This window comes from Pan troglodytes, chromosome 4, assembly GCF_028858775.2.
Source record: "Pan troglodytes isolate AG18354 chromosome 4, NHGRI_mPanTro3-v2.0_pri, whole genome shotgun sequence".
Taxonomy (NCBI): domain Eukaryota; kingdom Metazoa; phylum Chordata; class Mammalia; order Primates; family Hominidae; genus Pan; species Pan troglodytes.
In genome coordinates this window covers 149,621,112-149,648,278 of record NC_072402.2, presented here as the reverse complement: position 1 = coordinate 149,648,278, position 27,167 = coordinate 149,621,112, and the positions used below count along the sequence as shown (strand labels likewise).

At 40.9% G+C, this 27,167-nt stretch overlaps 1 protein-coding gene across 2 annotated transcripts in view; it reads left to right on the top strand.

Moving 5' to 3' along the window:
• The first annotated feature begins 2,869 nt into the window (after positions 1-2,869).
• Positions 2,870-27,167, top strand: part of GLRA1 (glycine receptor alpha 1) — a 102,153-nt gene continuing 77,855 nt past the window's right edge. For both annotated transcript variants that reach the window (XM_016954092.4, XM_001169235.7), the window contains exon 1: positions 2,870-3,227. In XM_016954092.4, coding sequence (XP_016809581.1) covers positions 3,172-3,227 — 56 coding nt within the window. In that variant the 5' untranslated portion in view covers positions 2,870-3,171. The remainder of the gene's footprint in view (positions 3,228-27,167) is intronic.

Genomic DNA, 27,167 nt, shown 5'->3' with positions numbered 1-27,167 from the left:
ATTTATTCTATGCAGTTTCTTGCAGTGAGAAAAGTGGCATTACTGCCCTCATTTCACTTAGGCCTGGAGTTTAGTCATTTATCCAACATAACCAACCTTTTTGAAGCAGAGATAAAATAAGGACATAAATCCCTGACTGCCAAGCCCACAGTTGTTTATTTTCAATAGTGACCTAAACAAGAACAAAAAGATCTGTACAGGCATAAATATGTGATATGTAGGGTAAAAAGTGTAGATTAACATGAGGGACTCTTCCCACTGAACTTCTGAAGCAACTGCATGTTCCAAAAGTTTTTCTTATATACTGTTTATTTTATACACTATCAGTATATACTGTGCTGTTTATCTTATATACTGTCATATCCCCAATACTTGGCACATGCTCATTTCATGTGTACTGATTAAATGAAAGTATCGGCCTCATAGTAAACAGAGGCCTATTAACAAACAGGTGCCCCTCCATCAACCCAGGTAATAATTACTCTTACCTCCTGCACAGGCCACAGCCTTGGAGCCACTCACACTCATGAACAGCAACACACACTCAGCACCCCTTGAAGGAAAAGAAAAACAAATTTCCACATACTGCATCACACCTGGCTATGCAGGTATTTCCTAGTCAGATGAGGGACCAGGACAAAATTGCCAGCTTATGGCTTGTTTCAGTACTTCTAGGACCACCACAAAGACACACATAGATACATACACATCTATGTGTATGTGGAGAAAGACCCATTTACAAATACAAATGTACAAATACACATATGCATATCAAAATCACTTCAGAATTAGGCACGATACAAATCATAAATAAATTTGTATACACAGTAACATACAAGCTGGTTTTGCCCTAGCATACTCACAAATGTACACAAACACATACACAAAGATAACACTTACCTCAAGGTTTGACTGTGAAAAGTAAATGAGATTATGTGAATTCACAGTAATTTCTGACACATAGAAGCCATGCTAATAAAGGTTAGCTCTTGATTACATATGTAAAAATACATATATTATACATTATATTTAAATTTGTATCCAACTCATATTAATGTACACCTTCAAAACAAAATGTCCTTTTCAGTCACTACGCAGAATATCATGGAAATTCTAGACTGTGGGAGCCAATAACAGAACCGGTAGTGTGGGGTATGCTATTGTAGTACAGGGGGAGGGGAGGGGAAATCCTGCTGGTAGGAGGCTAGTAAACAAGACTTTCCAGATCTTTTTGCTTGGGAGAAGGCCTAGCCTTGGAGGGAGCTGAGCTGATGAGTATTCTTGGGAGATCAGCCAAAGGAGTTTCTAACGTTATTGGGTAAGGAGGAGGGGTTGTCCTCTCTCAGTAGCCTTGGGCGAGAGAGTCCCCAGAGTCCCAGTGAGTTCAAATCAGCCAGAAAATCCTTTAAAGTATTTATCCTATAGTCCCACAGCTTGAAGAAAATCTGATTAACTCCATCTCACCAGATGGGCTTTACAGTGAAATGTATAGCTGGTTTCTAAGATTCAAATAAGGTGGGAAAACAGAGGAAGAAAAAACGGAATGTGAGTCATAACACATCCCTGTGTGTACAACTTGGCTCTGCCATCAATTTGGAGCAAGCCACAGCTGTGTGAGGCTCAGTTTCCCCAGCATATAAAAGGCGAATAAAACTGTCTCCTGTCCAGTTGGAAGAAGGTGCTTTTATTCCCTCTCGAAAGGGTGCCAGCCACAACACCTCCCACTCAACCCTGGAAACTGCTCAAAGAATTTCTCTCCTATTTCCCTGCTGCGGTGACCCTGGAGGGGGTCTTTATCGACCAGACTTCTTTTTGGATATTCCTCCTTTCTTTTTAGGGCCAAATATTATAACTTCAGAGCTCTTTTAAAAAAAAATCAGGGATCTGGTTCAACTCTTCCCTTTTAAAAGGATAAATTGAGCCCAGAGCACGTCTTAACAAGGAACCATGTGTTTTACTCACATACAACTGCATTCTTTAAAAATCAAGGCAACCTTTTGAGAGACCAGGAGAGATTAATTCCATAACCTCTCTCACCCCACCGCTTACACGGAAAGAAGCTTGGGGGTAGGAGGGGGATTGCGCAGATCTCGTCCAGCACCCTAAGCGTTAAATTCAACCCGGAGTCTAACAGGCTATTGGCCGAATACCGGGAGAAGATCTGGTTTTCGTAGCCGCGGGCCAATGAACACCTCGAGTGGGAGGGTTTGAAGATACTAAGGAGTTTTCCCCCCTTTTTTTCCCTCTCAACCCCCTCCCATCGGCTATCACCCCTCCCATCCCCCACGCCTCCAGTTTGTTAAATTAATGCAGTAAGAAAGTCTGAAGATCTGAAGGAGTCTTGACCAAGGGAAGATGAGCGAGCTCAGAAAACCGAGATGCATCTGAGACATTGGGCTTCAGAGCCCCGCGGGGTAGCCATGGACCCCGGTAGCCCCTGAAACTTGCCCTGGGCTCTCTGACGCCTGCGGCCCCGAGCAATGGGACACCTTTTCTGCAGTGATCACAACTTATTCGGCGGGGACCAGGAAACAGGAATAGCAAGGCGACAGCAGACCCGCACAGAGGCAGGAGAACGAGATTCCGAGACTGGATTGCGATGCGCCAGCCTGGCACACTCTCCGAGATTTAACTGAAGGCAGCGCCGTCAACCGCTTTCCCCTCGCCCCTAACCCCCTCAGGCCGGCCCAGAGCCATAAAGCTCTGTTCTCTTTACCCAAGATGCTCGCCCAATCCAACGGTCCGAGGCCAGCGCTCTGATCTCCACAGAAGATTTTTTTCCTTGCATGGAGCTGGCCGTTTAAACAGAAAAACAGGGGTAAGAAAAAAAAAAAAAAGGAAATATACCCACCCCCAAACGTGCCTCCCCAGCGCCGCAGGGAGCCAGCAGACACGCTGGAGTTTAACAAACAGCAATACTCTTCGCGCTCCTGAAAAGCAGGTCTGGACGCTCTCCGTGGTGCTGAAACGCCTCGCAGCCGCCGCTGTCCGTGGTATCTACGGCCCCCTCGCTCCAATTTCCCCTGGGGCTCTCCCTCTGCGCCCCTGTTCCCCGCCTCCCTTTAACATCTGGATTATTTTTTGCAATAGCGCTTTCTGGTTTTGTAAGTGCCAATTTGAAACATTTTTGCCCCCATAACTCGTGGACTACAAAGCACAAGGACCTGAAAAATGTACAGCTTCAATACTCTTCGACTCTACCTTTGGGAGACCATTGTATTCTTCAGGTATGCAATTTTCTACTGACCACATCGCTCTGATGGAAATGGGGGGGAAAGAGTACGGAGGCTACCTCTGTCCGTGGTCCCATCATTTTGGGGAAGAGGGGTGCTGTATTCCACTGCAATCGGGTCCTTCCATCCCCCGTCTCCCTTCTCCCCCCTCCCGCCCCCCGCCACCCACCCCACCCCCGCCCGCAGGGTGTCTGGCTTGTGCGTGGAGGTCTGAGACAGTCGCTGTTCTGGCAGCTGTTTGCCTGTTTCTTACGGTTTGTTTGTCCTTCTGTCTGCTACACCCCCCCACTATTGGTCCCCAGCCCCACTGCATGTTGGCTTTCACTCGGCTGAGGACTTTAAAGGGAAGCTTTAGGAGTTACTCAGTTTAATTAGGACTGCATTCTCCCTAACCGCAGTGCCGAAAACCTCAGCTTTCCCGTCTGGGAGCCAAGTGACAACTAGCGGTGACGGGGAAGGTTGCACTCAAACTCGCTGGACACAGAGCATTTCATTTTCTGTCCTTTTTTGCTGTTGTTTTCTTTTTCTGCGAAGAGGGAGGGGGGTTACTAAGGCTGAGTGCTTGGAAACAATAGTATTATAACCTCAGTGTGTAAAGCCCTGAACTTGGGTGCAGAGTGGATCTATTTAGGAACATACTGGGAAACATTTCCCTTTTGAAACTTTGACTGCCTCTTTCCCCAACCCACCTTTCCAAACTCTGTTAGCTGCAGATCCTGAACTCATGAGCAATCCTCATTTGCTTTGTTTTTAAATTTATGCTTATATTTGACTCATCAGCTGAGTTATCCCATCCACTGTCTCTCAGGTTAAAATTTTCTGCCTGAAGACTTGTCTTTCTTATGTTAGTAGAAGTGAAAAGTGAAAAATCACCTCTTTAAGAAGGATTGAAATAGATAGTCCTTTTGTAAGTGTGTGAATCATACCATCTTCAGAGATGGCTATGATAAATTCCACTTATATGAATTGAAAAAAATTATTCTTCTTCCATGACATGCAGGGATCATTAATCTTCCTCATTTTAGATGCCTGCCTCTCATATTTTACTGTGGCATTGGATTAACAGTCATTTGAAAAACCCACTCCAAATTGTTTTTAAAAATAAGTGGTCACCAAATATTATCCTCTCCCAACATAAAACAGCAAATAATTTTTGTTTTATTACAGTTCACAAGAATTGCTGATTTGACTAATCTGTTGGCTGGTTTATTAAATGACACCTCCCCTCAAATAGTAAGTTTCTGTATTTCAGCCTCTTTTCATGTCTTTCTCTTGAGATGAAGAAAAGGCATGCCCCCTTATCTGAGATACCCAATGCTAAAGCTTCTAATCTCCTGTTCAAACAATTATTTTGTAGGCCACAGAGTCCTGACCACAGATCAGACTGCAAATAGTCAGAGAGTCAGATAGAATGAAAAAGTACAACAATCCAGGGCCTTATGAAACGTATCAAAATGTGGCTACTTTATGGGGGAAAGGGCAGGAAGTATTCTATTTATAATATGAGATCCTTTATCCCCTGCATATTTAATAGAACTACAAATGTATGGAGGTTGGGTACTTTGTAACATTTGTATGCAAATTGATTCTCTGCTTGGTTTACAGGAGACAGAACTGAACCAGAGAGATTAAAGAGCAAATTAATAGAACCAAGCACATCTTTCTCCCCACACACACTCTCTCTTTTTTTCTTGATGAGCAGTATGCAATGCTTGATTTTCCTCTCCAGACATTGTCTTTCACAAAAGGGAAACTCAGTCTAAAAGGTCTGGATTGTAGTCATTTTGATAGGGTTATGAATCCACTGTGTTAATTCTTCAACTAAGTTGGTGGTGGCCTATCAGAAAACATCATTCTACATCTCTTTCCCCTACGTGTGTGAACGCACACATGAGCTACAATGGATGTGGGATATAATTCTACGTGTTTATAAGGAAAGAAGAGTTATAACTGTGGAGAGCTGGAAGTGTGGGTGGCACCACTGCACTTTCAAAATATAGGAACGGCTACTTCATTAGGGGAGTAAATGTTGATTTTTGAAACACAATGCAGACAATAATTGAACTCAGGAAATTCAGCAATTTTTCACAGAGATTAAAAAAAGGTCACGAGGAAGTAAAGTGAGCAGATTGTATTTGTTCAATTGGTATTTTCATTTCTAAGTCACTCATTTTTAAAATTCCAGGTGAAAATACAGAAGCATTATAATGTGAGGACTTATTAGAATGTATTTGGGGGTAGATGGAGGCTGGCAGGTCTCTAGCAGGTTCCATGTGAATAACCCCTTCTTCCCCAGGGGATGGGTGCTGTACTGGAATGGCCAATCCAATCATCTCAGTCACCCAGGTACTCCTTAGAATAAATGATGCCAGCTGCTCACCTTGTTGGGGAAATCGGGGGCTAGGAAAGGCTCTCAATAACAGACATGCTGCATCAGCACATAACCAGCGAAATGGCAATAACAACAGCAAAACAAACAAACAAAAACAAAAATCGAGTGAATGAGGCGGAAATCCCATATGGTACGAGCACAGAGGAGGAACTGGGTCTTAGAAAGGGAAACATGGGGTCCTGGAAGACAAAAAGCATTGCATGCTCATCAACTGTGTCTTCATAAGTAAGATCGGGTGATTTGGCTAAAGTTCCTGATTTGATATTTTAAAAACCTATGGTTCTAAAATTCAGTAAGTGGCATTCTGAGAGTCAATAACCTAAATGTTTTCCCTTATTTTCAATTGAGAATGGGGCCCTGTAGCCAGACTGGTCAAAAATAATAGGCAAATTTTTTTAATGGTAGAAGCATGTTTCTTTCAAATGTCCTCTCAAGCCAAAGTGAACGTGGCTTTGATCCCCAGAGCCCTTACAGAGGCTTATGGCTGGGTCAGGCCCAGAATGACCCCAAAATTCTCTTGCCTTCTGAGCAACTCAAACAGACACATGTTTCTCCAGCTCTGCGCTATTGACACTTTTAACTGGATAATTCTTTGTTATGGAAGTTGTCCTGGGCATTGTGGGATGTTTAGCAGCATCCCTGGTGCTAGTAGCACTACCTCCCTGAGTCATGACCATCAAAAAATGTCTCCAGACCTTGCCAAATATACATCCTGGGCAAAGGGGAGACAAAATTGTCCAAGGTTTCAAAACACAGTACAGAATGACCAAATTTTTAATCAGCTGCTCCAATGTAGTAATTATAACGAGGAGGAAAGTCTAGCTTCCTTGAGAAAATGCCCCTCATGAAATATATAAAGCACCCTGATAAAACAAAAATGGACCTAGCATGTGCTTGAGAAGGGAATAAAGGCAGGGAGATAAACCAGATCTAATCCCTGGGTGGTTTTCCCAAAAGATGATCAGCTTTTCTTTAATGTGCTACTTCCCTCTTCCATCCCAGTAGATGCTTCCTTGCACTGGATTTTGTACTGAATATGCCACTCAACTGCTAACAAAGGTCATCAAAACCTTGAAGGGAAGATGTTTCTATCCACATTAGGATCAAAAGGAAAATGACAAATACATTGTTTCATATCTCAGTCCTAAAGAAAAAACCTACCCAGTTGAAAGGTGAATGGGCTTTTCCTTGAGGTGGCCCCTGTGGCTTCTCCATCTCCATGCTTGTCAAGAAGGGCAGATGACTGTCTTGATTTTTCCCTTCTTGAAGGAGAGCTGTACTCCACCTTGAATCTTACCTGCTGCATTTTGGCACTGCAGAACGTGCCTAGGAGTTTCTGACATGGCCCAAGGACTTTTCTCCAAGGAATGAAGTTCCTTGGGCAAGTTTGTATTAGCATCAAATTAAGTATTTGATTAATTAAGAATACTTAATATTAAGTACCTTATATTAAGTATTCTTACTGTAAATAACAAAAAGGGAGTCTACTCCCTTTTTGGGCTTAGGAACCTTAAAAAAGAGAAAAGAAAATGTGATTTGGCTCCTGAAGGACGGGTTGGACAGGGACCCTAGGCTGGTAAATGGAGTAATGAATCAGCACATGACTTCTGCATATTTGCCAAACTGGTAATGACCTAAGCAGAGGATATTTAGGAAATTGTTTTCTTTAGATTGTCTTATGAAAGAGGTTATGGCCATGTAGTGCAGCGGGAAGAGAAGTTGGGCTATAATTTGAGAACTCCTGCCTCTAGAGTCAGCTCTGCTTCTATCCCATAGCATGGGCATAACAAGTCTCTTCCTCTAATGGGGACTCAATTTTCTTACCAATCAACTCAAATGACTGAATCTGACACTTCTACATTCTCTCCAACCCCTGATAAGATCTTCATCAAAGGCAGGGGCCCATACCCACATAGGTTCAGGATGAATTGACCAGTGGTGATGCTGCCTTCATTTCTTCACCAGGAACTTGTTTATCATGTGCTTATGTGTCCAGTCTAAAACTAAACACTCTGCAGGCACAGATGCCACAGTCCCTGTCCTTGCAGAAAGGGGAGACACTGCTCCCTTTAAAGGTACATTAAAATCCTTTTTTCCCTCTTCAGAGGACCCACAGAGCTCCCCTCCAGGCAGCCTGTTCACGCATCCTGCGACAGCATCACATTTATGTGGGCGTCATTAACTTTATTTCCTTCATCAGCTGGCAGAAGCCAGCATGATTTTTAAGAAGGATGGCACAGTCTCCCTGCCTGGCCATCTTGAAACTATTCTGCAGGTTTGCATTAAACAAAGAGGCTTTGGCCTAAAGGGAAGGAGACCTAGGATCCAGAATTTAGCTAGTGGCATGACCTTGAGAGGGTTCTATGACCTTTCTGGCTCTCAGTTTCCTCAGCTGTAAAATGAAGAGATTTGGCCAATCACGTTCTAAAATCACTTTAAGCTGTGCCAGTTTAGGATATCTTCTCCCGGTCTCTTCCAATGATAGCACAGCTTTGGTTACAGCTATTGAAGTGTATTTCAATTATTATAAGAAATAGCCACATCGAGGTACAGTCAGGCTCAAAGGTCTGAAAGAATTGAGGACCTCACTAAGCAATTCACCTTTTGGAGAGTTATCCCGACCCGGACATGATTATTGACAGATCCTATACATATATCAGTTTCTGCGGGAAATGTTTATTATGATGAGAAAACACGATGCCTGACCACTATACTCACAGATCTGAAAAACGGTGTGAGAAAGAGAGACCAAACATTTCTGTACTTTTTATCAGTGATTCTGTTTGGCTCTTTTTTCCCTCATAAAGCCTATGTTTTTGTTTTTTGTTTTTTCAAAAAAAATTGTTTACCAGATACCATTCATCATTAACATATTTTCCCCATCTTTATTAATCAAAGGCACAAGTAACCGCCAGAAATACTAAATACCATGGGATAAGCAATGTCGCCACACTGAGTTGACCTAAGAAAAAACAAAAGTAAAGATATTTGATTCTTTTTAGTTAATCCAGAGAGTCTGGTCAGAAGTAAATATGCAATTTGTTAGAGCCTTTGAAATGTTTAAAATGCACTCTGAGTCCTCATTACTATTTCATGAATCTCCTATGTACCCAGGGACCCCATATTGGGAAAGATTAGATTTGATTTATTCTCTATAGCTCCAAGAGAAGAATCAGAGTAAATTCATAGTTTTTTTTTAATGCACACTTACAAATTTGGACTCAATATAAATCAGAACTTTCTGGTAGCTTTTTCAAATGATACTGTGGGCTGCCTCAGTGGTAGTGATGGTGTCTGTCAGTGGAAGTGTGCAAGCAGAGACTGGACGTCCACCTCCCAGGAAAGACATAGAAGGAATTCAAGCTTCTTTTGCAAATTGAGATTTGTAATTTGTTGCAGAAGAGTGAATGAAATGCAAGTCAGAGACAATCCCTCGCAATTCTATATTCCCTCCTTTTCTGATTCCCAAATTGCTATCTAATCTTTGTAAGCTCTTCGAATCATGACATGAATACCCACTAACTGGGGTCTTTTTCTTCTTAAAAATGGATTGGATAACTAATAAATTGGACAATGAACATACAAACACCATGCAACAAAGAATTATTAAAAGGAAATCACCTTGGTTATGCAAAAGCCTCGTTTTAAGAAATGAGAAGGGCCTCAGAATGAGCCAGAAAAAAACTACCAGAAAATGCACTTGTCCACAGACAAGGCCACAGGCACCAATGGTGTTCACAGGACTGACGGCCTCTCAGCCTTGAACTCCAGCTGTCTCCCTGAACCAACTCCCTGTAAAGCCTAACACACAAAATGAAAACACTATACAGCCAGCCAGCAAATTCATTCAGAAAGCACATTAGAAGGGAACAATGCCCAGAGATGCTGGGGAGAGGGCTTATCCACACAGTGCCTATGCTTTGTAATGCAAGCTCTTATGAGGGGTACTGAGGCCCCAAAGCTTTTGAAACTCCTTACAAAGGATCCCTTTGTGATTTTCTGAAGTTGATATTGTCCAAGTCTCCTGAGGCTAATTCAATGCAATTAGATTACCACTCTCTGCCTTTGAATTGGGCTGTTTTTCAGTGTCCGTTGCTCTAAATTAGTTTACCATCTTAACAGGGAGCTGCCGACAATCATTAATCCCAGCCGTGAAATGGGCAGCAGCCCTGGGCAGCATGCTCTCTTGTCTCATATTCTGGGCAACCCACAGGCACATGGAGAACAAGCCTCTGCTCCCTTTCTCACAAGTACATTCCCAACTCTTCCACCTGTTCACCCCCAGAGAATTGCACTTTCCTTCAGAGTGTCTTGAGTATCAACAGAATCATGGAATCTTGGGGTAGGAAGGACTCTTAGCTCTAGAATTCAATGGCTGTCAAAGTTAGCTGTGAGGGGCTTGTCAAAAAGACAGATTCCCAAACATTTGTTAAGAGGACAGATCTTACATTAAGTATTCTTACTGCAAATAACAACAATAATAATAACAAATATATAAAAGAGCAAGAGGAAACTTTTGGGGGTGATTGATAGTTTATGGCATAGATTATGGTGATGGTTTCATGAGTATATACTTGTCTCTAAACTCATCAAGTCCTAAATATGTACAGCTTTTGTACGTCAATCACACCTCAATAAAGTGGTTTTAAAAATTAAATAAAATGAAATACAGATTATCAAAATCATATCAAACTACTGAAACAGAATCTCTCAGAATGGGGACCCAAAAACCCATAATGTCAACAAGAGTCTCTAATTCAGTGTTTTTCAAACTTCAGTGTCCAGGATCACCTGAGGATCTGCTAAGATGCAGATTCTGACTCAGGAGGTCTGGGGTAGGCCTGAGTGTCTGCATTTCCAAAGCGCGCCCAGAAGATTGATGCTGTTGCTTCCTTGGACCAAAGGTTTGCACAGCAAGGCTCTAGATCATTCTGACTGAGAACGCCTGACATACATCAACCCTTTTATTTTGCAGATGTAGAGGGGATAAATAACTACCTCAAGTTTATAGAGTGGGTGACAGAGCTCTCAAAGCCATAGATAATCCCCAAACTTACTCCACTACATATCGTCTCTAGAGTCCATACACCCTAACTTTGCCACCGCACTTTCTTTCCTTCAATCCTCTCACACTCTGTCCTTTCTCATAAACACAAACACACTCACCCTTCCAGAGGGTTCTTCAGGGAGCTATCCCTATCCCCAAACTGGTGGCCTGGTCTCTGAAGTCCTGGTGCACCAAAAGCTCTCATTCACACAGCTGGGAACTCTCTGTGACACTAGATAAAGAGAAGGGGCACCCGGGCAATGAGTTTTAAATCCTGGCCCTAGGACACAGCAATGAGAGTCTGTCAGGATTGATAAAGGAGGTGAATCAAGATGGTCAGAAGGAGAGGGTATGTGGTTTCTTTCTCCAAAGATAATCTCACTTAACAGTCTTCCTGTGTACGTTGTACTCTCAACTTTGCATAGCTAGAGGCTTGCTTAGGCCTCCCAGATGTTCAGAGACCACTGCCACATTCTACCACCTGTCTGACCTCAGGACCATGATCTTCCTTTTTCTCTATCCCTTTAACCTGTCAGCCTTTCTGCAAATCATGTCAGTATTTTACACACCAAATTTACACACCAAATAGAGTAACTACTACGATCTTCAGCCTTCTGAGAGCTGCGTGTTTATTGCTGTGTGCTCAGTTCTGCAACATTCGCCAGCTCCAGAGGAATGCGGCAAGGCTGCTGCAACCCTGGCTGCCAGGCAGATTTGCAGTACTGTCTTATAAAAAGCACTTCACAGGTTATAGCATGTTTTATATCCATGATCTCATATAAGCTGCCCAACCACCTTAAAAATTAGATATAGGACAATGGTTAGTATCCCCATTTTAGAGCTGAGAAAACTGAGGCTTAAAGAAAAAAAGGTGATTTGCCTTTTGGTAACAGCAGGTAACCATGCTGTTATTCTCAGAGTAAAACCAGGATTCAAATACAGATCTCCTTGCTCCTCCCTCACCATACTGATACATAGAGATAGACAGATAGATAGAGATATATTTATGCAGCCCCTTTGAGCTGGTACAGCTTTCAGTCTAATAACCCTCCCCCTCTACCAATGGATAAAAGAGGGGGAAGAAGCCTAGAAAAAGAGAGCTGGAAATTTTTCATTGGCCTTTGGTTTGACAGAGCCTTGTTCTTCCTACTCTTGGCCAGATAGGCATTTATTTCTCTGTCCTTGATCATGTTTAACTGCACAATGTCTGCATACATTACCTCTTTAAGGAATTATAATACTACACCAAAGCCTGAGATCCCCTTTGATAATGACCTCTAGGTCCCTTTCAACTGTTATCCTTTTTGACAATTTTTTATTCATATATATATATGTATTATATATACATTACATACACATGTGTATATAACCATTGAAATATACAATCATTTCATGGAATAATATTTTCTATTTAATTTACAATTTGTTTTGTTCACATATTAACATGTCTTGGGAAGCCTTACCTGTTGAAGCATACAGTTCTACTTCATTCTTTTAACCACTGCAGAGCATTTTATGTTATGGATGTCCCATTGTTTTCTAGCCATCCTCTATTGATGAACACTTATACTTTTTCTAATTTTCCCACTGCAATCAGTGCTGCAATAATTACAGTGTACCTACAACTTTATGAAAACGTGGTATTTCTCCAAGTAGATAATAAGAACTAGGAATGAAACTGCTGGGGTACAGAAAAAATGCATCTTATATGTTGATAGATAACTGCAAACAGATATTCCTTTCTTCCTGAGCCTTCTCTTCTGCCTTCCCTCAGGATGCCCCATCTCAGCCCCAACTGCAACAACACATTAAAAATAATCATTAGCATTTATTGAGTGTTTACTGAATGCTAGATACTATGCTAACAACATCATATACCCTACCTCATAAATCTCAAAAAAAAATACTATTATGTTCTATTATAAAAGTACTATTCTATCCCCATTGTACAGGAGACAAGACTGATACATAAAGAGGTTATGTAACTTGCCAAAGGTAAGACAACTAGTAAAAGGCAGAGCTAGGATTCAAAATTGGGTGTGACTATAGAAAACACTCTTCTCACCATTACCCTGCCACTATTACTCTAAGAATGAACCAGGGAGGAGAAAGGAAGAGACTAGACTGGATGAGAGAGACGAAAGATATGAATTTGCCTCTCTAGAAAAATCAAGAGCTAATCTCTTGCAGGTGGTTCTGGATAGTTAAAAAGTTATTAACATGCATCTGTAAGTAGATACGAGCTTTCAATCTCTATCCTTGAGGTACAAGAGAAATTGCACTAGCTCCCACCCCCATTATAAAGTGTGTGGTTAGAGCTCTGACAAGGGGTAGAGATGGTCAGCCACTGAACATCCTTTCTCCTTTGTCCCACTTGCCTTTTGACCAAGATCATTTCATTGAGAAAGCTAGCTAGGAATGCGGGGGAGAATTTCTGACTGAATCAGGAGGTCAAGAAGAAGGGCAGCATAGTCTCTGGCCCAGGAACAGAATTTTTAAAAATCTTGGTCCCTTATACTCAGAACAAAGACATTTTTAGCTGTGTTCTCTAACCCCCAGACACACAGGAGTATACCCAGTCTCCCTTATCTTCTGTATGTGCCCCACCTCAAGCACTAAAGGTCTCACCGCATGCCCCAGATTTACCACTCCCAAAGCAGATCTTCAAAGCAGGTTTCTCTTAACATCTCTAAGCCAGAAAACCACATCCAGCCCAGAAAAGGCAAGGGGAGCAGAAAGGGCCAGCCCTCCATAACAGCCATCAGCATCACCCCTGACATGGCCTGTGGGAAACTCAGGCAATGCTGTCTCAGACATCTGTTTTCAATAGCTCTCTGAGTGACACCAGAGACACTTTCCAATGTGTCCCTACCAGCCCTATTGCTACTAGAGAAAAAGAATACAATAGAAATAAAGTCTCCTAATATCAACTCTTAAAATAGACCTGCTGGTTTGTCATTTTGTTTTCCTTTATTTTGTTTTTTACACTACAAATACATATTTGTTGTAAAATATTAAACAGCATAGGGAGATATGTTTGAAACTAAAATACACGTAAATCTTACTTCCTAGGATAAATCACTTAACAGTTTGATATTATCCTCCTAAATGGTTTTAATAACATAATAATAACAAAAACATGAGTGCTTCCTACGTGCCTGACACCTTTCTAAGAGCTGGATAGAACTTAACCCATGTAACCTTCAGAACAATCCTATAAATCATATACTATTATTCATTTCATTGTACAGATGAGGTTAAATCATTTTCCTAGGATCACCCAGCTTGGAAGTGTCAGTGTGGGATTGGAATCCAGGAAGTGTGGCTTCAGAGTGCCTTTAGCTGCTGTGCTACTGTAGTAAGCTGCTTCTGTTTTACAAAAATGGGATTATTCTAAACACCATGTTTGGCAACTTCTCTTTTATCACTCAGGAATGTCTTGTCAGTGTGCATATGGATCTACCTCACGCATTTTTGCAGTTGTGCTGCCCTTCTCTTGAAAATGCCAGGTTTTAACATAATACGAAACTCTCAGCTTGCCGCACACAGCCCCCACTGCTATTTACAACTCCTTTACTTCACACAAACTGAATTCCAACCCAAAATGGATTTCTCATTGTCCATAAGCAGTACATCCATAAGTCTCACCTCTGTATTGTAACTCATGTTGCGCCCTATATTCTCCATAAATCTGGAAAACTTCCCCCTCACTCTGCTGTAAAAGACACACCAACAAGCTCTAGGTTCAAACTCATCTGATTTTGAATCCTGCCTATGTTACTTCCTTGCTGTATAGTCTTGGCAGTTTGCTCAATCTTTCTGAGCCTCAAGTTCCTCATCTTAAAAACTGAGAATAACAACTTCACTGATAGATACATGAAGTCCCACTTCAAACACATTTTCCTATCAGAGCACAATCCCTTAACAAACGGTAATTTCCTCTCCTTCTCTCTGAGATGCTATCCATGCCTTAAGACCCATCTCTAGCATCATTTCCTCCATGAATTGTCCCTGGATTGCCTCTATACCTAGCCCCAAGAAGAGGCACGGACTCTTCTTCCTAAATCCTCTTGGAAATATAGGCATTATCCTTAGCACTCAGTTTGTTTAAAGGGACCTTACATACATTTGGGTGTCCTTCTAGCTTTCCTGTTGGATTGTAAGCCCCTCAAAGATTAGAGCTTAATGAATTTCTTGATGCATGTGAAAAGCAAACAGGAAGAAAAGGGAAACATCTCCTGGTGCTTTTCAGAGTTTTCAGCTTACTCCACTACCCCTTCATAGATAATGTCATCCCAGGGGTTCATGTATATCAAACACTCAGTGTTTGTTAAATCAAATTGCTTTGTCCCCAAATGCCTGCTCCCATCCTCCTTCTGTTGGCTCTGCAGAAGCCCAGGACCTGAAAGATTCCAAACAACCAACCCTAAAGCACTGCTATATCTCACCATGACCCCTTTCTGCTCCAAGAAATGAGTCACAGTGAGAATGTGAGCTAGATATGGCAGCGCAGCCCTGGCTCCGTAGCTGTTGCAGTGAGTTGCTCGCTCAACCTTTCCCTTGCTCTCTGACAGGGCATGTCCAAACTCTGGGCCTCTCAAAACATCTGAGCCATTGCAGATAAGGTTGCTCTTCACCATCACCAAGTCCTGCAGAGAAGCCCCTTCCATAAGACAAGGAAAACTTTCTAAAATAATTTTAAATATGAAGAAAGTATGGACTTACCTCAGTTAAAGGTAGTTTCCTCAATGTGACCTAAAACATCTAGTAGAAAAAAAAAAAAAAACAGTCTTCACAGGAGCCAAACAAGAGACTGCATCATGCCCAGACAGAGGGTGCTTGAATAAATGTATTGAATATGGCTTGGACTATAAAAAGCTATGCCTACTGAAAAAAAGGAGGTGATACGGCCCAGAAAAAAATGTAATGCTCCATGCTGCCCAAAATTGGACAGCCTAGATATTAGAGCAAGATTTTCCTTCCCCTGCAAATTCTGCTCTAACTTTGTAACTAGTCTCAGCTTTTCCATGCCTAAAATGAGACAGAACTATGTAAAGACTACGGGTCATTCCAGCTGTCATTGCCTAATTCTTAAATTAAGTTGGCATATTGAAGGCCCAGCAGTTAAAAACTCTAGCTTGGGGCCGGGCGCGGTGGCTCACGCCTGTAATCCCAGCACTTTGGGAGGCCGAGGCAGGCGGATCACGAGGTCAGGAGATCGAGACCATCCTGGCTAACACGGTGAAACCCCGTCTCTACTAAAAATACAAAAAAAAATAGCCAGGTGCAGTGGCGGGCACCTGTAGTCCCAGCTACTCGGGAGGCTGAGGCAGGAGAATGGTGTGAACCCGGGAGGTGGAGCTTGCATTGAGCAGAGGTAGTGCCACTGCACTCCGGCCTGGGCAAAAGAGCGAGACTCCATCTCAAAAAAAAAAAAAAAAAAAACCTCTAGCTTGGGAATCAATCATACATATTCCAAAATCCTAGTTATACTACTTGCTATGTGTATGCCTTGGAGCAAGATTATTTTTAAAATTGCTAAGCCTCGATTTTCCTCATCTGTTAAATGGGAATTATAATTATCCCTTCCTGACAGATTATCATAAGTATTAAAAGGGAGAGGACATATAGTTGGCATTGCATATAGCAAGCAACAAGTGTAAAAAGCAGGAAAACCACTATTACTATAATTAAAGTAGGATAGGTGCAAAGTGTTGTGGGAGCATACAAAAGAGCCTGATTAACTCTGTCTGGAGGTGGGAGACAGTATAAATTGAAGACATTTCACATGACTCAGGATAATTAAACTGGGCCATAAAGAATGACTAATTTACCAGGTAGGCAAAGAGTATCAGGAGAGTGAGGCAAACAAAGGAAAAAGGCTGGCAGAACAGTCAAGCTGAATGATGTTGAGCTCAAGGCCACTGGGTAGGCCAGGCATCCACCCTGTTACGTTGGCTCAGCTCAGTCCTGCTCTGCCCTATTCTCTCCCAATGGGCTTTCTATCATTTAGAAGCCCGGCTGAGAGAGGGTAATTTGTTCATTATCCAAAAAATATTTATTAATTCCTATGATAATCAGGAAGTGTTCTAAGTTCTGGGGATAGATACATTGAGGAACAGAGTCATGGTCCCTGCTCTAACACACCTTAACTTCTAGTAGGGGGTACAAACAACTAAACAAATAGAGAAACTATAGAATTGCAGGACCTAGTAAGTGCTATAAACCCAATAAAGCAAGAGAGGGTGACAGATAACAGTCTACTATCAACTCCACCCTCAAGGTGCCTACACTTTCATACATGTCCATTATCTCCCTTAAGCCTTATATTATAGGAGATGGGCAGGTTGGAGAGGACTGTTTCTTGTTATAGTTGAGGAAACTGAAACCCTGAGGGGAAAAATGATTCATTCAAAGTCACACAGCCAGTTAGTATCATGGGCAGGCAACCTCATTCCATGCAGAAAAGTCAAAAATGGCCAGGATGAATGATTACGAGGAGTGGAGAGAGAAGGGAAGGCAAATAGCAAAACAGTCTGTACAGTAGGATCCCATTTTTATTTTTTTATATGTATTAATGTTCTCTTATGGGGAAAAATTCTACAAAAATGGACTGAAAACTGTTTATAGTTGTTATTGTCTCTTGAGAATGAGACCATGGGGAACTTTTATTTCCTGCATTAAATATTCCTGTAATACTTGAATGTTTTACAACAATATATATTACTTTTCAAAAGCTGGAAAATATATTTTTTAATAAAAGAGGATGCCAGAGAGTATGGGCATTCAATCAAACTTAGAGCCCACCTTAATAAAAGGCAACCTGTACCAGGTAGGAAAGAAAGACATTTGGAGTCACCCAAACCAGTGCCGTGTTGATTGTTTTCTCTAAGTAAAAATCAGCCTAGAGGCTGAAACTATTTCGTGTATTTAGAAGAATTTTCTGAACAAATGGAAGTTGCTTTTCCCACAGAAGTCATTGTGCTGGAAGCAAAATGTCACTGGAAAATGGAAGGCTAGAGTTATATTATAAAATTGGGTGCTCAGAACAACGTGATGGATGGTACATACTCTCATCAGGGTGACTGGAGCCCTACCCAATTCATTGTGCAATTTCATAAAATACTCCTACTCATGACAAAAAAAAAAAAATTAGAGATGGAAAGAATTATATGTCCCAGTTCTTTCAGTTCCCAGGGAGGAACTGTGGCCAGAGGGAAAGGGACTTGTCCAAAGTCAACAGTAAATTAATGTCCAGCCCAGACAAGAACTGAGAATTCCAAGTCTCTTATTACCATGACAACTTTCCCTAAAATCAAATCAGAGTTACACCAATAGTCTACAAGATACACTATAATGGTACAGGATAATTTTCTCTTATTTTATTTTACTAGGGACCAGAACTTACCAATTCCATTATGATACTGATAACATTTAAGACTAAAAATCAAACTAAAAATAAATTAAATAACAGTACATAAATTGGGCAAAACTTATTATATGACATGCAAGTGATTTTGGTTTGGAGAATACGGCACTCTGTCATCACATCTTAAACACTACCTGGGAGAAAATGGAAAGTATCAGAAGGACTTCTTAAACTGTGTCAGTTCTGAGCAAGGCCTAACTTTACTCTTAACTTCCAAACAGCTTCTTCTCAGGGTAAGTCATGACCATGGGCTGCAATTTGAATTCAAATGGTTGGAGAAAAGATGGTGCCTTTGGGTAAAAAGTGCACACATTCAGGAAGCAGAGCACAGCTGAGATCAGGTCACCCTTTTTGTAATTTGCTGAGTCTCTGTTTGAGCTATATTCATAGTTTTCTTTTCTCTCCTTATGTTAGAATGACATCTGTGACTCTCGACCCTTCTCCTTATGGACAGAAATCCCTCTAAATAATATTTATAATTAATAATACTAGCAAATATGAATAACATATATTTAGAACCTACTATATGCCAGAAACTTTTCAAAAAACTTGATATGTATTAACTATTTCATCTTTATAGCTACCCCGTGAGGAAAATACTATGATCATCCCCAGTTTGTAAATGAAGGGACTAAGGCAGTGATCTTACCAACCTAGGACCCCTTTAGGGCACCTTGGCAATTCAAGTTCAAAGTCTTCATATGGAGAAAGACAGTGGACAAATCCCTCCAAAGACATGGCGGGGTAGGATGGAGAAAGTAGATAGAGACTCTGAGGAGGAAAATTGAGGGGCTCACCCCAAATCACAGCCACAATGGGAAGAACTTGACAACACACTTCCCTTTCAATTCTTCTACCCAAAATCCTGATTTTGTTTCCATTTAACATTATGGGATTAAGAAGCAACAAACGAGAAGAAAGAGTATTGAGCAAGAAATAAAATGAACAATTAAAAAAAAAAACAAGAAAGGGGAGAGAAATGTGGAGATAAGCAGAGTAATAAAGAGGGAAGAGCACTCAACTCAGGTCTACTCTGGGTTCCACCAAGGACTCATTCTGTGAATCTCTTTCTGTCTTGGAAATGCATTCTTCTCATCTGTAAAATGAATGAGTACACTGTACTAGAGGACTTCTAAGATCTCCCTCAACTCCATCATCCTAGGATTCAGAAACAAATGAAGGAAAAGGAAGAAGGTAGAGAAACCAGAAGGGAAAAAGAATGTAGGAGGGAAGAAGCAAAGGTTAAGGAGGAATGATGACAGGAGGAGGAAACAAGAGGATAGAGAAAGGAAGACATTTTCCAAAGCAGTTGGAATCTGCTTATCTTGTTGAAAGAAAAGGAAGGATCCTCACGTCAAGAATTCCAACAATAAAAGCTTTCTCTTCACGCAACTAACTCCATGTTTCCTGCTGGTGGGACCCATGGCTGATGTTGGTAGGAGCCTAGACTGATGTCTACAGAACAGGGGCCTGAACGGATACCTGGGAGGAGACAGGATGCTGCCTTGTTCTCAAAGCCCAGGAAGGAAGGCTGCTGAGAGAGCCCTCAGAAGGGCGGCCCTTCCTCCTCTTCCTCACCTCTTCCTCCTTTTCCTCATCCACATCTTCCTCCTCCAGGCCAGATTATGGACAACAATTATTAGCATATTCCCAGGCTATGGGGAAAGTCCTGGGGAAATGACTAGAGAATGTGCCCAAGGGAGCCACAACTGCAACATTACAGCATTGTGCCTGCTAGAAAGAATCCTGGGCATCATCAAAAGGAGAAAATCCCAGGCAAGAAAGAGACCTTCCAAGGTCATCTTCTCCATCTCTTGCCTCTGAGCATCCCTTCCCTAATTGCCCAGGGGCTGCAATCCAAACCAAAAGATTTAGCACCGAATAATACTCAGTCCTATCAGCTAATCTTTTCACAACTGTCTGAGCCATCCCAGGCCTTGAGACCTTTGTAGACAAAGACAGTGCCTCCGATTGATTGAATTCTAATGCATATGGCACAGTGCTGGGCATATAGTGGGCTCCTCAAACCCATCTGATATTTGATCCATAGAGTGACATGGTTTATTAACTGTGTGGTTCTAATCTTTCTCCCAATAATGTCTATTCTATTGCTTAACATTTCAGTTTGAATATTCTTCCTTTTGTTTATTCCACTGCCCCTGTTTTAAAGTCCAACCTGTCATTTGCCTAAGGGGACAGAAATTAGCATGTACCTGTCACTGCAGAAGTGAAGTAAAATACTTACCTAGGAGGTGACCTCTCCAAGTCTAAAATTTTTCCCAATGAAGAAGTGAGTAGACAGTGTCACCAAATAAATGAGAGCCACAGATACAAATAGAAAGATTATAGATAATTTTTCACTTAATATATAAAGAGCAACTTCTGTATACCAGCTTCTTGGCTAAACAATTTATCTGTATTTTTTTTGTAAGTCTTCTAAAATTAGGCCATATTCTCAGTTTATAGATGAAGAAACAGGCTCAGAGAAGTTAAGCAACTTTCAAGAACACCCAAGTAAGTAATAAAGTCACAGTTCCAGCCCACTCCTCAGCTGTCACCCTTACAGCATGCTACTGAGCAGAGAAGTTCAGCCTCTCCTTGAATACTTCCAGTGACAAGAAACTCATCATCTACTCAGGCAGCTTCTTCCATTGTTGGATGGCTCTAATGGTCTAAATATTCTTTCCTCACATGTATCAGGCAGCCATCTTGCTCTTTAAAAGTCCGACAGATCTTCCCTAGTCACTTGGAACAAGTCAGTGGGCTGTAGAAGGTACTCAAACTATAAAATTAGAAAGACCTGGCTCCATTCCTACCATTCCACCTATTAACCACGTTAACTTTCAACCAAGTCACTTCTGCCTCTGTGCCTGTTACTTCATCTGTACAATAGATACACAAATACATACCTCATGTAGTGTTTTGGAGAAGAAAAAATAAATAATATTTGCAAAGCGTGATGTCTGGAAAATAAAAATACTCAAAAAAATTATTTTATTAAGTTGGGTCCCTCTTCCCCCAACAGCCCAATGGACCGATCCCTTCTGCCTAAGTCTTCTCTGAGCCAAACACCCACAGAGTCTTTAATTATTCCTTACAGGTCAATTTCAAGTTTGTTTACCAGCCCAATTGTTCCCTTTTGGACCTGCTCCAGCCTGTTAATGTCCCTCTTAAAATGCAGGACCTACAACTAAATATAATAAATTAGCCAAGATGTGAAGTACAGCCCACATCCGGTATTTCCTGCATTCCTGACTCTTTCAGTCTTCGGATTTTTCTAAGTTCTTAAGAATTATTAGGTTAAACTTAGGCTGGCATAAGATTTTAGTGCAGATTATTTGAACCTTATTTTTATTTGTAATAATTGCTAACATACTCAGTAGTTTCTCTGTGCCTGGCACTGCAGTTCTCACTTGATATGTATTTTCTTACTTAGCCAAACAATTATAGAAAGTATCCCTATTATTACCCTTATTTTACTGATAAGGAAACAAATTGAAAGTGTTAAGTGACTTGCCTAAGATCACACAGCTAATAAATCAGAACCAGCTAATAAACGGCAGAATCAGATTTGAGTCCACCATGTTATCCTACCCCCCATTTCGAGCATTTAGGGAATGCTTGCAAAATGTAAGTACTTTCAGGGATTTAAAAAAATGAATATGACACAGGCAGAAGACATATGCAGCGCAATTTAACAGAAAAGGAAATGCAAAGCACGAAGCAATGTTGGGCTTCTGAACAATCTGTCACTAAGAGCTCGCTTTCTCCCCTCCAGCACGTTCCAATGTCTACAATTTCATGGGCAATGTGAGTCAGTGGAGGAAAAGGGAAAAGGTGGAAGCAGTCACCTCTCTCCTTTTCAACTTTTACTTACTCACCGTTGCCTTCAGCCCTTGCCCCTAGCACACTGCCTTATGAAGAATTAATTTTCAATGAGAGCCAAGTTGCTGGTCCTGGGGGGTTGGAAGGGGCTCCTTTACTCTGCTATGGCCTTTCTGCCTCAGAAATATTTCTAGCTTTGACTCAGCAATTTTGCTTCTAGGACATGAACAGAGGTTTGTGACCAAGGGGGTTTTTTTCAGCATAATTTATAATAGCTAAAAATTGAAAATAATATAAATGCCTATCAATTGTGGGAGAGCAAAATGCATACTAATTTTAAATGACTGCATATGCCAGCCACACACTGGCATATGCAGTCATTTAAAATTGTGTTTCTAAAGGTTTAATAGCAATAGAAAATGCTCATTTAGAATCTTCAGTCAAAAATAAAGAGGAAACAACACTGATTATGATCTGTAGAGGAAAAAAACCTGGAAGAAATTTAGCAATATGTTAACAGTAGATATCTAGATAATGGGTTTTCTAGGTGGGTTTTCATTTTTTTCCTTGAACCTCATTGTATTTTCCCAATGTGCATTTTTTGCTTTAATCATCAGAGGAAAATGTTATTTTTTTAAGAGTTGAAAGAATCTGGTCTGAGGGCAACCAGCCAGCTTGTGAAAAATAGTTTTTGCCACTGAACAGTTTCCATATGTGCAGCAGCAATTACTGCTCTGTTACCATCAGATCATCTTAATCCTATTGACTGAAATGCCAAAGTAATACTATTAATTTACTACATAACAGATAAATTACTAAGAGCATAGTAGAACTACCTGAGATTGCTGTGGTACTCTTCTAGGGTCAGAGTGGGTGGCCCTTCTAGATTCCAATATAAAGCACAAAAAGCTTCTGGAAGTTCATATATTCATCCCCCATCACAAAGCCTAGATCTGCCAACTCTCTTTGAATCAATAAAAATTGTATTGAACATTTACACTGTGCCACACACCAAAGTGAGCACTGTAAAAGAATGCTTATTCCTTACAACAAGCTTACGACCAACAACTACTATCACCCTCATTTTACAGATGCAGAAACAAAGATTTAGACAGAATAAGTAACTTGTCCAAGGCCGCACAGCTAGCAAAAGCCAGAGCCTGATTTGAGGCCAGAGTCCATGTGCTTAGCCCTGGAGCATGCCCTTTTTCAGCCAAAAAACAAGTTCTTATGATTTCTTCCACATTATTTTAAATAGTAATTTAAAAGCTAGAGCAGGAGCTATCTACACGCTATGGATGAGGAAGCTGGTGGTTACGTGTAGTAAAGGACTTGCCCAAGATCATACGAGGAAGAATTGCAACAGGTAGAAATCAAACCCAGAATCTCTAACTCCACATCCACTGCTTGTCGCATTTCCAAGGTTGCTTCTCTTTGCCTCTGAGACACGCAACAAGCAGCAGAAAGCAGTGGGACTCAGGACCCCGTTTGGTCCCCCTGTGTGTTAGAAAGGGGTGACCTGCTGGAGGATCTTGAAGGTACAGGGTAAAAAGGACAGAAATCCCAAGAAGAGAAGAAAACCTCAGCAAGGACCCTAGAGCTCCTTTATCCTGAAAGGGTAAAGGGGCATTGGCCACAGAGCCTTGTTGTTTCTTCATCATCCATCACTCTTCCTTCCATCTCGTTAAGTCCCACAAGGTGTCAGTGATACTTTTCCTGAATTCTCCTAAGTAAATACTCCTTCTAGAAGCTTATACTAAACCACAGAAGAGTAGAAACTTAAAACCATGCATATTTGAATTGAGTGAGCTGTTTTAGCAGATTTGAACAGCTGCTCCAAAACTTACGCCAAAATTTCACCTCGATTAGATTTATGTATCAGCTCTGCCACTAAGTCACCTTGATTAAGTCAGTCAATCTCCCCAAGTCTCAGTTTTCTTATCTGAAAAATAGAAAAGAAAATGCTTGATGTTTCATAAAGTTGTTGGGAAGATTAGAACGCCTGTATGGAACAGTTCTTAACTGTGGATGGCACCTAGAAAGTATTTGGTCATTGGTAGTAGCCTTTGCTATTCTCAGTTAATCTCTGAGTCAGTTTTCTTATCTATAAAATGGAGATGATAGTCTTGCAGGGGTATAATATACATTTATTAATTTATAGCAGGTGATCAATGAATGTCTTTTTTAATGCACAGGATGACTAGGTCTCGTAATTCTATGACTCTACTACTCACTTCTTGCCCAAGACTTTGGAACCTGCTGAGTGAAACAAAGAAGTTCCACCCCACTGAACATAGCTGCAGCTCTGACTCTGTCTTAGAGGATTCAAGGGAATCAACAAAGGCTATTTAGAGAGCAATATTAGAGCCCTGGAGAGTCCCTAAAACTCTGTATTTACATGCAAATACCCACTTCAGCTAAACCCTATCAACTCACAGTTAAGTGCTCACTTTCTGAAGACCAGTCACTCCATTTATTAGAGGCAGCTTCAGGTTTTAATCCAAATTGCCCTTTCTACAATTTAAAATCATTTCTTCCTCAGTGCCTAGTGAAGGATTGTTTATTTTCTGAACATCCTCCTTTGAATCATAGTCTTTGGATGCTTGAAGACCACACACATCCCAGCTCCACTCCTATGAAAACTCTGTTTTCTCTGGGATAAATACTATAGTTTTGTTGATGCATTTCCTATGGGTCCATTGCAACTTGGCTTTTTTTTCCACTCTGAGTTTGAACTCGTATAGACTTGGAAGGGAAAAGTGATATGTTTTTTCTAATGGCTTTGGATATTAAAGCACTTATTTGTTCTCACATAAGTTTTCCTCTACTAGTTTGAGAGCCCCTGGAAAGCAATGGCTATTGCACATTCATCATTAATATAGTTAAGTGAGAAGTTTGTAAGGTCAGGTGAACCTGGATAAATTATTTAATCTCTATGGACCTCACTTTTCTCATCAGAAAAACAGAGGTAATTATACCCTAACTCAAAGGGTTATTTTGAGGATTAAGTATTGTAAATAAAGCTTTTGGTGTAATGCCTGGTACAGGACTTTATAACCACTCAATAAGGGCTGGCTGTTATTATTTTATTTGTAACCTCCTCTAACACCTACTATAATCTCTGACAATATAATAGGTACTTCCTAATTATTTTAAGTAAATAAGTAAATGAAATAATAAACTAATGCTATCTAAAATGAGATTATCAGCATCTAAAAGTACCTAATGAATAAAGTTGACTAACCTGAGAAATGAAAGTTTATTTCCACAGCATCTGTAAAATTACTGTGATCCTTTGCCATTCTAAAGGCAGACAGTATTTTCAAGATGAGCTAACTGAGAAAAGGGTAAAAGGCAAGTTGACTACAGAGAAAGTGTGACAGAAATGATGTAATAAACAGTCAAGAAGGTATTGTCCGTACCGTGATTGGTTCTGGGGAATGGCCAAAGAGTCAAGCAGAAGATAACCCAGATTAGACCTGGAGCCCTCCAGTTATGTTATGGTTCTACCATCTGAGACTGAGCAGGCCTCCTACCTTTCAATTGAGCCTCAGTGTCATCACCTGGACATGGAGATGTTGTCACAGCGCTGGTATGAGGATCAAATGTAGTGATGGATTTAGAAGTGCCATAAAAACTGAAAGTGTTACATGTGTGCAAGTGATTATCAATTACATTGTTCCCAACCTATATTTTCCAATTCCTGGAGCTCCAAAATTCTCAGTTGTAATTCCAGAGTTATGGGGAAACATTTATATCACGAACCAGAGAGGCTTCTCAGAGGGACTCTGCAAATCACTATCACTTGGAAGAGTCAATAAATTATAGTGATTAATACCATGGGCTTCAGAGACCAGTTGTCTCATGGGGCTACCACTTACAAACTGCATAACCTCAGGTAAATTTTCTGAAAATGAAAGTGTCAGCTTCCTCATCTATAAAATGGGGATAATGATGTCATCTTCATGGTATTGAGAAGATGAAATCCAGTGAAATATGTAAAGTATCATGAATGGTAGCCATTACTGTCATTAGCTAATATCAAGTCTTCATCTGTTTTTATCCTACTGCTATGTCTCCTCAATATCTATACTCCCAGGCCTTTGCAAACTCAAATGACCAATGCCTGCTGATTAATGCAATCTTTTTTCCCAAAACTTTCTGTCCAAAAGCCTGGGCTCCATTCTCTGCAAAGACACATTTCTCCAGTGAGATTTATCTGATTAAAAAGAAAGCTGCATTGAAGGTAATGAGAGCCATTTGCTCTTCTGTCCAACTCGTGGGATGCATGCTGATTATGTAGGGCCTGCTAAGAGCTTTCCCTCAGTCAGAGTAAACCCCATAGGCTTGTTCTTCAACACTCAAGCCTCTGAAGAATCCCCCTGGATTCTTCACACTGTAACTCATCTGCGGGCCACTTGATGCCCCCATGCTTAAGCCAAGCATTCTTTCACCGTAGGACCAGACTGCAGAATAACACTGAAGGTCAGAGGCATGGGAAAATTTTCCCAAGTGAGACATATACACACAGTTAGGGCAAAGTGAGATGGTTGTGGTCGAATTATAAATAAGGACATAAGGAAGCAGGAATGTGGGGTTTATGCGCAAACATAAGTTTGACCTAAGCCAGTGGTCCAAGACATTTCATGTGAATACCACTGAAAGAAATGACTTTTTCTCTTATTTTTCTGCCTTGTAATTTCCCTGAAGACATTAAATATTTTCCCCAGGGGCTGACTAAGAGTATCAGAGCCAGAGTTTAGGACTCTTTGGACTCCAGTCAAATCAAATCACTGATGCCAAATAATGCTGCACAGCTAAATTAAGCTTCCTCTGGAATTTCAGGTATATATCATCCATTTAACAAATATTTATTGAGCTCTGACTATGTGCCAGGCTCTGTACTTCATGAAAACCATGTTTATTAAGAGGCTGAAAAGACATTTGTGAAAATCATGCTTTCAGGGTTTTGTCTATATAACACCTTGATGGCCCCAATTCTGAGAAAAAGGAAGGTTACAGAGCTGAAAGTTTGGCTTGAAACAGAAAAGACCAGGACTGTCATGACTTCAGCCTTCACACATGCACCTGGAGTAAGGAGAAGGAAGATGAGAAAAAAGAAAACGTCAATATAATGTAAGCAAATACAGTGTGGAATGCCAGAATTGGACAGATCAAGTCACAAGCCACAAAATTGATTAAGCCTCATTTTTCTCACCTGTAAAATGGAGACAGGCATCC